The sequence below is a fragment of the Leptopilina boulardi genome, unplaced genomic scaffold, assembly GCF_019393585.1.
Source record: "Leptopilina boulardi isolate dan_hultmark-lab unplaced genomic scaffold, ZJU_Lbou_2.1 LbouV2_257, whole genome shotgun sequence".
Taxonomy (NCBI): domain Eukaryota; kingdom Metazoa; phylum Arthropoda; class Insecta; order Hymenoptera; family Figitidae; genus Leptopilina; species Leptopilina boulardi.
The window spans coordinates 43,237-55,868 of NW_026137815.1; the positions used below are offsets into that span (position 1 = coordinate 43,237).

The 12,632-nt window shown below is 29.5% G+C and overlaps 1 protein-coding gene across 3 annotated transcripts in view; it reads left to right on the forward strand.

Moving 5' to 3' along the window:
* The window catches only part of LOC127280900 (importin subunit beta-1), a 20,356-nt gene continuing 7,724 nt past the window's right edge, over positions 1-12,632 (forward strand). The window contains exons 1-7 of one of the 3 annotated variants that reach the window (XM_051304216.1): positions 2-499; positions 1,776-1,834; positions 1,911-2,093; positions 2,175-2,528; positions 2,613-2,762; positions 5,016-6,877; positions 10,479-11,036. In XM_051304216.1, the coding sequence (XP_051160173.1) occupies positions 439-499; positions 1,776-1,834; positions 1,911-2,093; positions 2,175-2,528; positions 2,613-2,762; positions 5,016-6,877; position 10,479 (2,670 nt within the window). In that variant the 5' untranslated portion in view covers positions 2-438 and the 3' untranslated portion in view covers positions 10,480-11,036. Of the gene's footprint in view, positions 500-1,775; positions 1,835-1,910; positions 2,094-2,174; positions 2,529-2,612; positions 2,763-5,015; positions 6,882-10,478; positions 11,037-12,632 lie in introns of those variants that run through there. The other 2 variants (XM_051304214.1, XM_051304215.1) reach the window with 2 other exon arrangements.

Here is a 12,632-nt window from a genome sequence, read left to right on the forward strand (position 1 = left end):
TCAGCGTGGCGGGCGTTTTATGCGAAAAATAGTTCCAAACGTGCTCACAAATCATTGGAAGATTTGAATAGTTGTCAGAAATTTGAACAATTTCTACTAATTTATCTAATTAAAAAATTCTCTGATATAAACTAATAATTTTTCGATTGATTAGCTTTCATTTGGGTGATAGTTTTTCGTTTTACGTTTGTCCTTCAATTTGGCGCTGTCTCAAAGCATTTTCAAGTTGCCCTTGGTTGCCAACGAACGATATATCCCTACGCGGCACGCGACGACCGGGGAAGGAAGTCAGTAGGAAGTGGGAAGGGGGTACACCTCGAGTAGTTCAGTGGCTACATGTGGGCATCTGCCGGTCGCGACGAGTCCATTAACGTATTGTAATACGCATAAAATTACACTTTTTACACCGAGTGCCAAGGGCTTTTAATTGACAAAAAAATGCAGATGGATTCGACAACTTTGCAATTGATTCAGGTCCTCGAAAAGACTGTTTCGCCAGGTAAGACCTTGCTTCGACATCGCGTCGAGATAACCCGATCACGATGCATGAATTTTTACATTTAATCTTGCATTAATTCTTAATTTTCTGGAAAATACTTATATTTTTCCTCCTTCCATCATTCATTGTGTCTTGATTTTTATCATTTTTTGCGATATTTTGAAAAATATCATTTCACGGCCATGATCAATCTCTTCCCGCTTAACTAACGCTTCGTCTCGCTGACATGAAGTTTGCTGTTGCGTCAATCTTTTCCCTCTTATCGCTAAATACTTGACGGAAACTGATATTTCAATAATTTCAGTACATGATTGCAATTTACGCAGAGAATATCATCCGAAAAATTGACTGTTGCTAAGGGCTCACTCTTAAACAGTAAAACTATTGACAGCCCTCCATTCTGTACTTTTCGACATACACCCTCGCCGGCATTGAAAAATCACCGCGTGCATGTTTCACGTTTAACCTATAAATTGCTTTATTTCAATTTCTTCATCCTGCTTTGAGATTAATATGAATCTTGTGAAAAAAATACTTGCTACAAATACAATGATAGACCATTCATGGTATATAAATTAGAATCTGAGAGAAAGAGTTGGAAGTTCAATTATGAATCCCGTCTGTTTGAGATGCAATTCCTAATATCTCAGAAGAAAAATAGTTTCATTTTTCCACATATGCTTCTAAAAGATTGATAAAATTGCATATTACTATTTTAAATATACAATATTTTATTTTTTACAAGGCAATAAAAATTGTAAATATTCCAAGTCTTTTAACGGACATTTTTACGAGAAATATTATTGATTCTCAAACTAATCTTCTTTGAAATGAAATTAAGCACTTGTAAATGTAAAAATAAATTTGTAAACATGAAATACTTTGAAAACGTAAAAAAAAGTTTACTTTATATATATATATATATTTTAATTTGATGATAAATTTAATATAAAATTGTATTAAAAATATACAGCATATTTTTTTTTATAAAACTCAAATATTTAAATTTACTATTTAGAATAAGATGAAAACATTTTAAATTATATATTTATTTCATTATTTTTTCACAAATTAATGTTTTAAATTTTGAATCGTTTGATTAATTAGTTTTAATTGCGAGAATAGATTTAATAATTTTTCAACAGCAATTTTTAGAAAACGTAGAATTTAAAAAAAAAATCAATTTTTTTGACGTTGTAAACATAAAGTGAAAGAAGAATGAATATTGTTATTATATATTAGTAAGATTTAAATTTTTTTCCTCCATTTTTTCTAGATAAAAATGAACTTGAAGCAGCACAAAGTTTTCTGGAACAAGCAGCTGTTACGAATTTCGTGAGTTTAAAAATTTGAATATCAAATATCTTGTAATGAAAAATGTATTTTAAAAATGTTTTTATTTTTTTTACAGAATGAATTCGTTCAACGGCTTAGCGGCGTGCTCGTTACACCTGCTGCAAGTGCTGTTGCACGAATGGCAGCAGGTTTACAACTTAAAAATCAATTGACGTCAAAAGATTTGACTCGTAAATCTCAATATCAGCAACGATGGCTCGCCATCCCCGCAGATAAAAGGGAATTTATCAAAACCAACGTAAGTGAAAAATTACCTGCGTCCTAATTTTTTTTCTGAAAATTATGCTTGAATAATTTTGTTTGGTTTTTTTTTAAATAGATTTTAGGAGCACTTGGAACAGAAAACAATAGGCCAAGTTCAGCGGCTCAGTGCATTGCTTATGTTGCTGTTGCTGAACTTCCAGTTAGAGAATGGAACGATCTTATTCCATATCTGGTTGAGAATGTGACAAAATTAAATAGCACAGAAATGGTGAAGGAGGCGACACTAGAGACCATCGGTTATATTTGTCAAGAAATTGAAAGCGAAGTGCTTATAGCGCAATCGAACCAAATATTGACAGCTATTATTCATGGAATGAAGAGTTCCAACACATCGAATCATGTACGACTTGCGGCAACGAGAGCACTTTTTAATTCTCTCGAGTTTACCAAAGGAAATTTTGAAATAGAGGTTCGTTTCTTTCCATTTATCATTCATGATATTTTATTTTTTTTAATCAGATTGATTACTTACATTTAAATTTTTATATTACAGACTGAAAGAAATTTTATCATGGAAGTAGTATGTGATGCTACTCTATCCCCAAATACACAAGTCAGAGTTGCTGCGTTACAATGTCTTGTTAAGATTATGTCTTTGTACTACCACTACATGGAACCGTATATGAGTGTTGCTCTCTTTCCCGTAAGTATTTCAAAAAGAACATATTTTCAACATATAATAATAATATATCTGAATATATTTTTTTAAAAAATGTTCATGTTGCCTGAAAGCAACACTTGTCCTCAAAGGATTAAAAAAAAAATGTACGAACTGAATATCTTTTGAAAGTAATTAACTTTTTTGCAAACGACATAAATTTTTTTGTCTATGTTTAACATAATTTAAAAAAAAAACTAAATATTTTTTAAAACTAATAAAATTATTAATATTGTTATTATGAATAAAATCATTAAAGATACAAGGTTTTGTTGCGATATGACAGGTTTTTATATCGCGCTAACTCATATTGCACTCTCAATTTAAAGATAATATAAATATAATATAACGTCAAAGTCAAAAAACAAAATCGAGGTTCTTCATAACAGAAATTGCGATCAGTAAAGAATTTGATCCTCAAGAGGAAACTTTGTCTTTTTGATCGTTCTGAAGTACAACACAAGTCAATTAAATTATAAGTTTAATTATATATATTATAAGTTTTAATAAAAAAAAAATTGAATTTTTCATTTTTTTTTAATTAAAAGTTGCGTTAAATAAACCTATTAAATTTTATTGAAATTCGTTGAAACGTTTTCAAGTTATCGTGTTCAGAAAAATCTGGAATCCCCACATACAAACACACAACTGGACAATTGATCAGAAATTTATATAGTATATTTTTTTCTGGAGAAAAGTTTATTTAACACATTTAAAAAAAAAAAAATATTTCGAACGATGACAAGGTTTTCTTCTGTGGAAATAATAAATGACAAAATTTATTTGTCTTCTAAAAATCAAATATCATCATATTTAAAAAATACGATATTTATATTGAAGGACAGGGTTTTAAGATTTATCAAACTAGTAGTTTGTGTTATTTAGATATTTATGCAAAAAGTTAAAATTCCATAAAAATATATTATTTAAATAAATTTAAGCTATTAGAAATGATATCAAATGCTTTTATTGCTGCGCGCTTGAGTTAGTGTCTGTGCTTTAATTACTTTCACGCGGCCTATTTTTTATAATTAATTTAATTAATGCGCATCTGTAAAGTCAAACTTGTAGCAATAAACTTATTTGATATTATTTTTAATTTCTAAATTTTGATCCAATAGGTAGGTACTTAATCTATTTTTATATAAATATCACGATTCACGAACCACTGCTACATGGTTTCTACAAAACCTGAAAAATCTAGAATTTCATTTTGATTCATCAAATCATGTAAATTTTACGGAATTGAATTTGTAAAGTTCAATTTTTGTCTGTAAATTTTAATAAATTCTTCAGCAACAGAAATCATCAAAAATTTCAATTACAAATCACTTGAAATTCAATTATTTTCAAAAATCTCAATTGAAAATCTTTGAAAACTTATTTTACTTTTAAAAAATTATTATCTAAAAATATTTGATAAATTATTTTCAATTGTTTGAAGTTTAACAAAATCTGTTGAAATTCAATTATTTCTAAAGATTTCAACTCTTCCAAAATCCAATTATTTAAAAAAAATTTTAATATTTCTTTAAAAATCTAATTATTTAAAAAAGTTTCAAATAAAAACTCAAAAACTGAATTGTCCTTAAAAAAAATTTAATTTAAAAATCTGTAAAATTTAATTTTTTTGAAGTTTTTTTTAACCATTAAGGGTCAGTTTCACCAACTCCGGCTTATTAAACTAAATGCTTATGTTATTTATATATTTAAAAAAATGTTTAACTTTATAAAAATCGATTATTTAAACAAATATGAGAAATTAAAACTAATACTGTAAAAATTTAATTAATAATTATTTAAATATCCATCTTTACCAGTAATTGTATCAAAAAGAGATTTAAATAATTTTTTTGAATCATTTTTGACTAAAACGACTTTTTTTGTGTCTTAAAGTCGATTCGAAGCCTGAAAATGTACGAAGCTGAAGTACGCAACGTTTATGATAAACGATTTTTAAAGAAACAGTTTTTTAAAATGAAAATTTTTATAATTTTTTGCCTAAAAAATATTTTTTTATAATTTGTTGATTAATGAAAACTACAAGAAATATTTTTTAAGCAAAAAATTATAGAATTTTTCATTTTAAAAAATTATTTCTTTAAAAATCGTTTATCATAAACGTTGCGTACTTCAGCTTCGTGAAAATGTAGTATATTAAATAAAAAATATGAAGGAAATTAAACTGAAATTTGAAAATAATTGTTCTCATATCTATATTTTTTCTTTTACGAGCAGATAACCTTGGAGGCAATGAAATCCGATATTGATGAAGTATCGCTTCAAGGAATTGAATTCTGGTCGAACATATCCGAGGAAGAAGTAGACTTGTCAATGGAGGAAGGAGAGGCGAATGAGGTGGGACAACCTCCAGCTAAGGTTTCCAAGCATTATGCAAAGGGTGCTTTGCAATATTTGGTACCAGTGCTTATGGAAAAATTAACAAAACAAGAGGAATGCGACGACGAAGACGATTGGAATCCATCAAAATCAGCCGGAGTCTGTTTAATGCTATTAGCTTCTTGCTGCGAAGAAGCTATTGTACCACACGTTCTTCCATTCATAAAAGATAACATAAAAAATCCAGATTGGCGATATCGAGATGCAGCTCTTATGACCTTTGGATCAATTCTTGGTGGTCTTGAGTCCACTACTCTGAAGCCACTCACCGAGCAAGCAATGCCAACATTAATAGAATTGATGTACGATAACAGTGTGGTCGTGAGGGACACAGCCGCGTGGACCTTTGGTAGAATTTGTGAAGTCATTCCAGATGCAGCGATCAACCAAACGTATCTAAAACCTCTGCTAGAGTCATTTGTAAACGGACTCAAGGCCGAGCCTAGAGTGGCCGCAAATGTCTGCTGGGCTTTCTCAGGACTCGCGGAGGCAAGTTATGAAGCTGCTGAAACAGCGGAAGAAACTGGAACACCCGAAACTTACTGTATGTCTCAATATTTTGACTATATTATTCAAAGACTTTTGGAGACCACAGATCGTCCAGATGGAGCACAGGCTAATCTCAGGTCAGCCGCTTATGAAGCGCTCATGGAAATGGTGAAAAATTCTCCACGCGATTGTTATGTCACTGTACAGAAAACAACAATGGTGATCCTCGAAAGATTGCAGCAGGTTCTGCAAATGGAAACGCATATTCAGAATCATTCTGATCGTGCTCAGTACAACGATTTACAGTCACTATTGTGCGCAACTCTACAATCAGTCTTGAGGAAAGTCAGTCCCGATGATGCACCGCAAATTTCAGACCCCATCATGGGAGCCCTTTTGTCGATGTTCAATTCCAATTCTTGCAAATCGGGCAGCGTTCAGGAAGACGCACTGATGGCTGTGTCGACTTTAGTCGAAGTCCTTGGCGATGGTTTCCTCAAATACATGGACGCTTTTAAACCATTCCTATTCCTTGGCCTCAAGAATTACTCCGAGTATCAGGTGTGCTGTGCGGCCGTCGGTGTCACTGGTGACATTTGTCGTGCTGTCAAGAGTAAAATGATACCCTATTGCGACGAGATTATGACATTACTTTTGGAGAATCTTGGAAACAACACTGTTCATCGATCAGTCAAGCCACAAATTCTCTCAGTCTTTGGCGATATTGCCTTCAGTATTGGACAGGAATTCAAAAAGTATCTGGAAGTTGTACTGCAGACATTGGCTCAAGCCTCTCAGGCTCAAGTTGACAAGAACGATTATGATATGATTGATTATCTAAATGAGTTGAGAGAAGGAGTCGTGGAGGCTTACACTGGCATTCTTCAAGGATTGCGGGGAGAAGATGAGAGTAACATTAGTCCTGATATTATGTTGCTTGAGCCACACGTGCCATTCATTATACACTTCATTACAACAATAGCCCAGGATGTCGATCATTCGGATGGTAATATTGCCGCTGCGTGTGGTCTTATCGGTGATCTTATCAGGGTTTATGGAACCAAAATGTTGCCAATGGTTGAAACTGAAGCCATTACTGCATTGCTGACCAAAGGTAAAAAATCTCGCACCAGTAAAACGAAAACCCTTTCACTTTGGGCCACCAAAGAAATCCGCAGAGTGAAGAACGTCGCAAGCGCTACATCTAGTTGGTAAGTTTTTCAACAATCACAATTTTTACTTTTCCACTTATTTTTTCCCATTTATTCATACTCTTACATTCAGACGATAAATGATGTCACGCAAAATCATTTTTAACCATGTCAGACTTGATTTTTTTTTAAAACAAAAAAAAACGACTTTTCCTCAAAACTATGTTTGGAATTGGAAATTACCTCTTTCAGACCTGAATTAATTTTAACAACAAACCTTTTTTTTATACTATACATTCAATTTGTTCAAAAAAAATTAACTTTTGAAATAATAAATTGTTTTTTTTAATAATATAAAAATATAATTAACATTTAAAGTAAGTGAAAAGGTAACACCACTTTAGAATACAATTTTTTTTCTTTTGTGTTCTTTTTCTAATCTACGTCAGAGCTTATTTAGAACAGCGCTTTCGATAATCGGTTAAGAAGGAATCAGATAGATAGTCAAATCAAAAATATTTTCTTATTTTTAAATAAAATAGTGATTAAATAATTAAAAACTATTTTAGAGAAAATTTAAACAATTTTATTTTTCACACTTTGAACCATTAAAAGAAGTTGCCACTGGATGAAGAATAAAAATTTCTTAGAATAAGAAACAATTCCTGTTCAAAATAGCAAAAATAAAATTGTTTTCATTTTCACTAAGACATTTTTTAATTATTAATCACTGTTTGATTTAAAAATAAGAAAATATGAAATTGGACTGTCCACCCCATTCCTTCTTAAATTCAAGTTTACCACAAGTCAGGGTAAACTGAACAAATTAACGTCGGTGAAGTTCACAACGTTTATGATCAACGATTGAGAAAAAAAATTATTATTTTTGATCTAAAAAAAATTTTACAACGTTTCTTGATCAATATTTTTTTGAAAAAAAATTGTAGGCAAAAAATTAGTTAGTATTTTTTGAGAGAAAAATGTTTTTTTTTCAATCGTTGATCATAAACGTTGTAAACTTCACCGACGTACAAATTACATATTAAAATTTTACTATCTTTAAATAATCCAAATAAATTCATTAATCAGGGAAATATCAAGAAATTTTGAAATGAAATTTTTTTAGAAATCCTGCCAATTTTAATAAAAGAAAAAAAATTGCGCCCTATTTTTTATCTATGGAGTTACTTATTTTTAAAGCTCTGAACTATAATTTAAGCAAAAACTAAAAAACGATTTTAAAAAAAATTCTTTAGTGGTGTTACCTCTTAAAAATGTATTATTTTAAATTTTATCGCATTCTCTTTAAATTCTCTCTACTTATATGATTGGAAATTTTTTTTTTTTACACAAGTTATCGTCTGATTGTAAAATTATATATTTTTTTCTCTTTGGTAAGTGAACTTTATCAGGTATATCGCCGTTTGTTATCGCATGAAGAACGTGACATTTATATAAGCGTCGCAGATAATTAAACGGGAGACTCGGTAACAATGCGACATAGGAGAACAAAGGTTGGTTAGGTCGGTTAAGTATTGAATGCACTTCCTCCTTCCAAAATAAATAAATGAGACACTATGAGATTGCAAAGAATTGAGTTGAGAAAGAAAGTATTGAAACGTGAGTTAGCATGACAGAGGGAGGTTGAATTAGGGGGAAAGAAAGAGTGAAAGAAACGAGTGTGTTGAAAGTAAAGCAAAAAAAACTACGAGGGTTGGGCTTCAAAAAACGGGTAAATTTTCAAAGGAAATCTGATTTCTAGCAAAGGAAGAAAGAGAAAATCGATTTAAAAAATTAAATGGCTTTCAATTTTATATAAATTTTAACAATTTTATAATTTTAATTCATTTAAATTTAAATATTAAATTTCGATACTCATTAATCAATAAAAATATAAATCCGAATTTTGCAACGATTGAAATGAAAGAATACAATGCTTTTAATTAAAATAAAATTATTAATCTGAATGGATTGTTCATGGCTATTAAAAAAAATGGTTTACGTTTAAGAAATACAGTTCGGCTTGATTTAGTTGTGAATTGTTAAATTCTACAGAAGCAAATTATTTTGTAGCTTATTAAGCTAGTTGTCTAGCGACAGTCTTTACAAAAAGTTAATACTGAAAATCTCTTGTCTTTTGCAAAAGAAGATATTCTCGAACATAGTTTTGGGACTAACGTGAAAATTTCAGTTAATAATTAAAAAATTTATTTCAATTTAAATAATGCAAATTTTTTTTAGACATTTTCGATAATCATCAAAAGCGATATGTACCAATCAGTACAATATAAAACGTGAATTTAAAAAAATCAATTCAAATTAAATAATGAATTACCTAGTTCACTGAATTTTCATTTGATGAAATTTATAATAAATTGAATTTCCATTCCATAATTTTTATATTTAATCAAATTTCTACTTATCCGAATTTTTATTTATAAATTTTTTATTATAAACGAATTTACACTTAGCAGAATTCTTATTAAAAAAATTGCTATTTAGATCAATTCATTTTCCGGACGCCTTAAATTTTTTTTTTAATTCCCCTTTTTTTATGAAAAATAGAGTTGATATTAAAGTTATATTAGTTGATATGAAAAAATGTTAAGTTTAAAATAATTTAAATTTATTTTTGTTCATTTTATTTAATTTTAGAAAATCAAATCTTGAGAGTTTTTCCCTCAAAAACTTTACTGAAATTCTAATTAACGTGCAATAATATAATTTCCATAAGTCATACTCGATAAAATTTTTTTAAAAAAAAGTTCATAATTCCCCCCCCCCTCCCCCTTATTAAATAAAAATTTAATGAACTGAAGAATCTATCATTGAAAAATTTGTATTAGATACATTTTTTTATATTTATGAAATGTTTTCATTTTCATATTTATTTGATTATTTTTATATCATTGAATAAAATAAATGAAAATTCTTTTTAAGAACAATTAAAATCAAACATTGTAACTTTTTTAATGTAAAGAGAACCGGGAAATTGGTCCATCAAAAATAGTAGACACCTTAATCTACTGAGGTAAGTTTGAATTTCCAAAAATTAGCACTAAGTTTTCAGTATTATGTAAAATTGTTTATAAATGTGAAAATTTGCAGGTTTACTGTCTTAAAAGTATGTGTGGTAAATACCTGCTGCATTGTAAAATAATTTTTAAAAAAAAAATTTTTTTTCCTAAGAATATAAAAAAACTAAATTTTGGTAAAACATTTAGTTTCAAAGATTAGATATAGGAAAAAATTGTTTATATCTCAGTCGAAATAATAGAATATATAAAATATTCTTACAAATAAATTTTAGTTTTCAATTTTTAAAATTTTGAGATGATATAAGTATAGAGTTGAACTGTATAGATTTAAACGTAAAAAGTTCTTTTTTATATTATTAATCTTTCGAAATAATTCACTTCTTTTGAAGTCATTTTTCTAAAAGTTGAAAAATAAACTTACATTCTACATTATTGGTTTTCAAAATTTAAATATTTCCTTATTGGTGAAGGGTATTTGTATTTAAAAAATATATTATTTTATTTAAAAAAAAGAAGAATGTTGATATAATTCTTAAAAATGAAAGTCCAAGTACAACGAAAAATTTCTTGAAAAAAAAATTAAAGACGGTTAATGTTAATTGGCCCGCTTTTATTGTTTACAGATCACCCCACAGTTGTACTGTCATGCGATTTGATTTGACTAGAAAGCTATCGAACACAATGCAAAGACAACAAGATTGGATGGTGCGGATGCGAGTTGATGGATGTGCGTGAGTTCCAAAAGCGATGACAATGAAATGATGAGTCTGCACGTGTCCCCTGGCGACGATGTTTAGTGAGCCGGTGGTATGATGGGCAGCCCCATAGTCAAAAAAAAAAAAAAAAAAAAAAAAAGCAAAAAAAAAAAAAAAAACACCTGCCCGCCGGATCTGTCGACTGCCGTGGATGACGAAGAGTGCAAGTGGATGTTGCCGATGAATGAACCAAAAACGCAGCTTTGTCAAAGTCCTTTTAAAATGGAAGTATGTTTGAAGTCGAGACTGCGTCTTCTAACTGCGTGTCTGATGATAATATCCATTGTAATCAATGGAATAAAAACTCCAATGGCCGATGAATCACGTGATAAAAAAATAAATCTTCTGAAAGGAAGAGAGAATGATGAGAGCCAAAGCACACGCGTGTGTACGATGAATGTGAGTCGTTACAAATGAAAGTGAGAACGACTGAATATTATGAAAGAATGATGAAAATATTGTGTGTTTGTGTGATGTGTAAGTGAGCAACAATGTTTAAGAGTGAGAGCTTTTGTAGTGTTTAAAAAAAAACTTCGAATGAGGACATTTAGTAACAAACGCACTTGAAATATCGACGCTCATTAAACGAAATTTTATACAGGGTTCATATTTGACCCCTAATGTCTTTTATACAAAAAAGTGATGATCAATCTAGATAAATTGAATAGTGCGTTTGTTACTGCACAAGTGAGAAGAATAAGTAAATGATGAGTGAGAATAGATGAAAATTAAGTAAAGATGAAAAGTGAGAATAGATGAATATTAAGAATAAAAAAAAAACAAAACAAGAACCTTGCGTTCGACATCTTTTTAGTGAGAATAGGAACGCGAAGTTTTCGTTGTAATTATATTGCGCGATGATTGTTTATGATGAAGATGATGATCTGTATGTTAATTTTTTCCGTATGTGAATGTCCGTTACTGTTGGTTGAATTTAAACGATTATTTTGCTCGCATGTGTTATTGAAAGAGAGAGAGAGAGAGAGAAAGAGAGAAAGAGATGTATTTAAAACCTCGTCCAAGCTTTCTTTGCAGTTGTTGAGCAAGCTGCTCAGAGTTCATTATTCAGACAAATTATTTTTTATTAAAAAAAGCGAAGTCATATCTTTTAAGTTTTTGATGAGTAAGTTTCTATGAAATTTTCTAATGAAAGTTTTTTTTTCTGTTTATAAGCGATTGCGCGTGATGAATAATTTTTAATAATTCGCTTTAAGTTTTCTATTTTTTTTTTTTTTTTTTTTTTTTTTTAAATTTACATTGGCCACTATAATCCAATGCGTTTAAGAATAATTTCAATAAATCAAGTTACAAAAATCATTCCAAATCAGAAGCGGAAATTCGATTGCGGAACTTTGACTGTGTTTTCCTTTTTTCCTTCTTCTACATTCGCTATTGTGTTGAAGTTTAACTGAAAACAAAACTGTAAGACAAGTCAGTCTATTGTGCGGAAAGAAAATGGACATTAAATTTCTTTTTTGGATCATCAAATGGCCTTTTAATAATTTTCTTTTTTAAAATGATCGCGATTTTTTGCTTTTCATTTATTTCGTAAATATATTGATAATTTTAATTTCGGAATATTCATCCACATGCCTCTCTTCCTAAAGTAACAGATATGTAATAAGTACCTGTTTAAATACGTTCCGATTTAATCGTAAGTTGCATATTGCTCATTGAAATGTAGAAAGAAAAAAATAACCAGTTTGCGATGATGATGCATTCCAAAGAGTCCTGCCAAGATATTTTTGCTACAAAAATTCATTCTATATTAAAATTTTTATTTTTTGACAGTTGTAAAGCAGTATTGTAGTTTTCTTGTGTGTTTTTTTTTATTATTACCAAAAAGTACAAATCTGATTATTTGCAATTCTTGAGCAGGACCTATAATTTTGTTTAATTATTACAAGTTTCTTTTCTTAATTAATAATACACTCTGGAAAATAAATCTCTAATGGCTTTTTTAATAAAAATAATGACATACATTTTTTATACAATTCATAAGATTTATTGCAAGTCTCACAA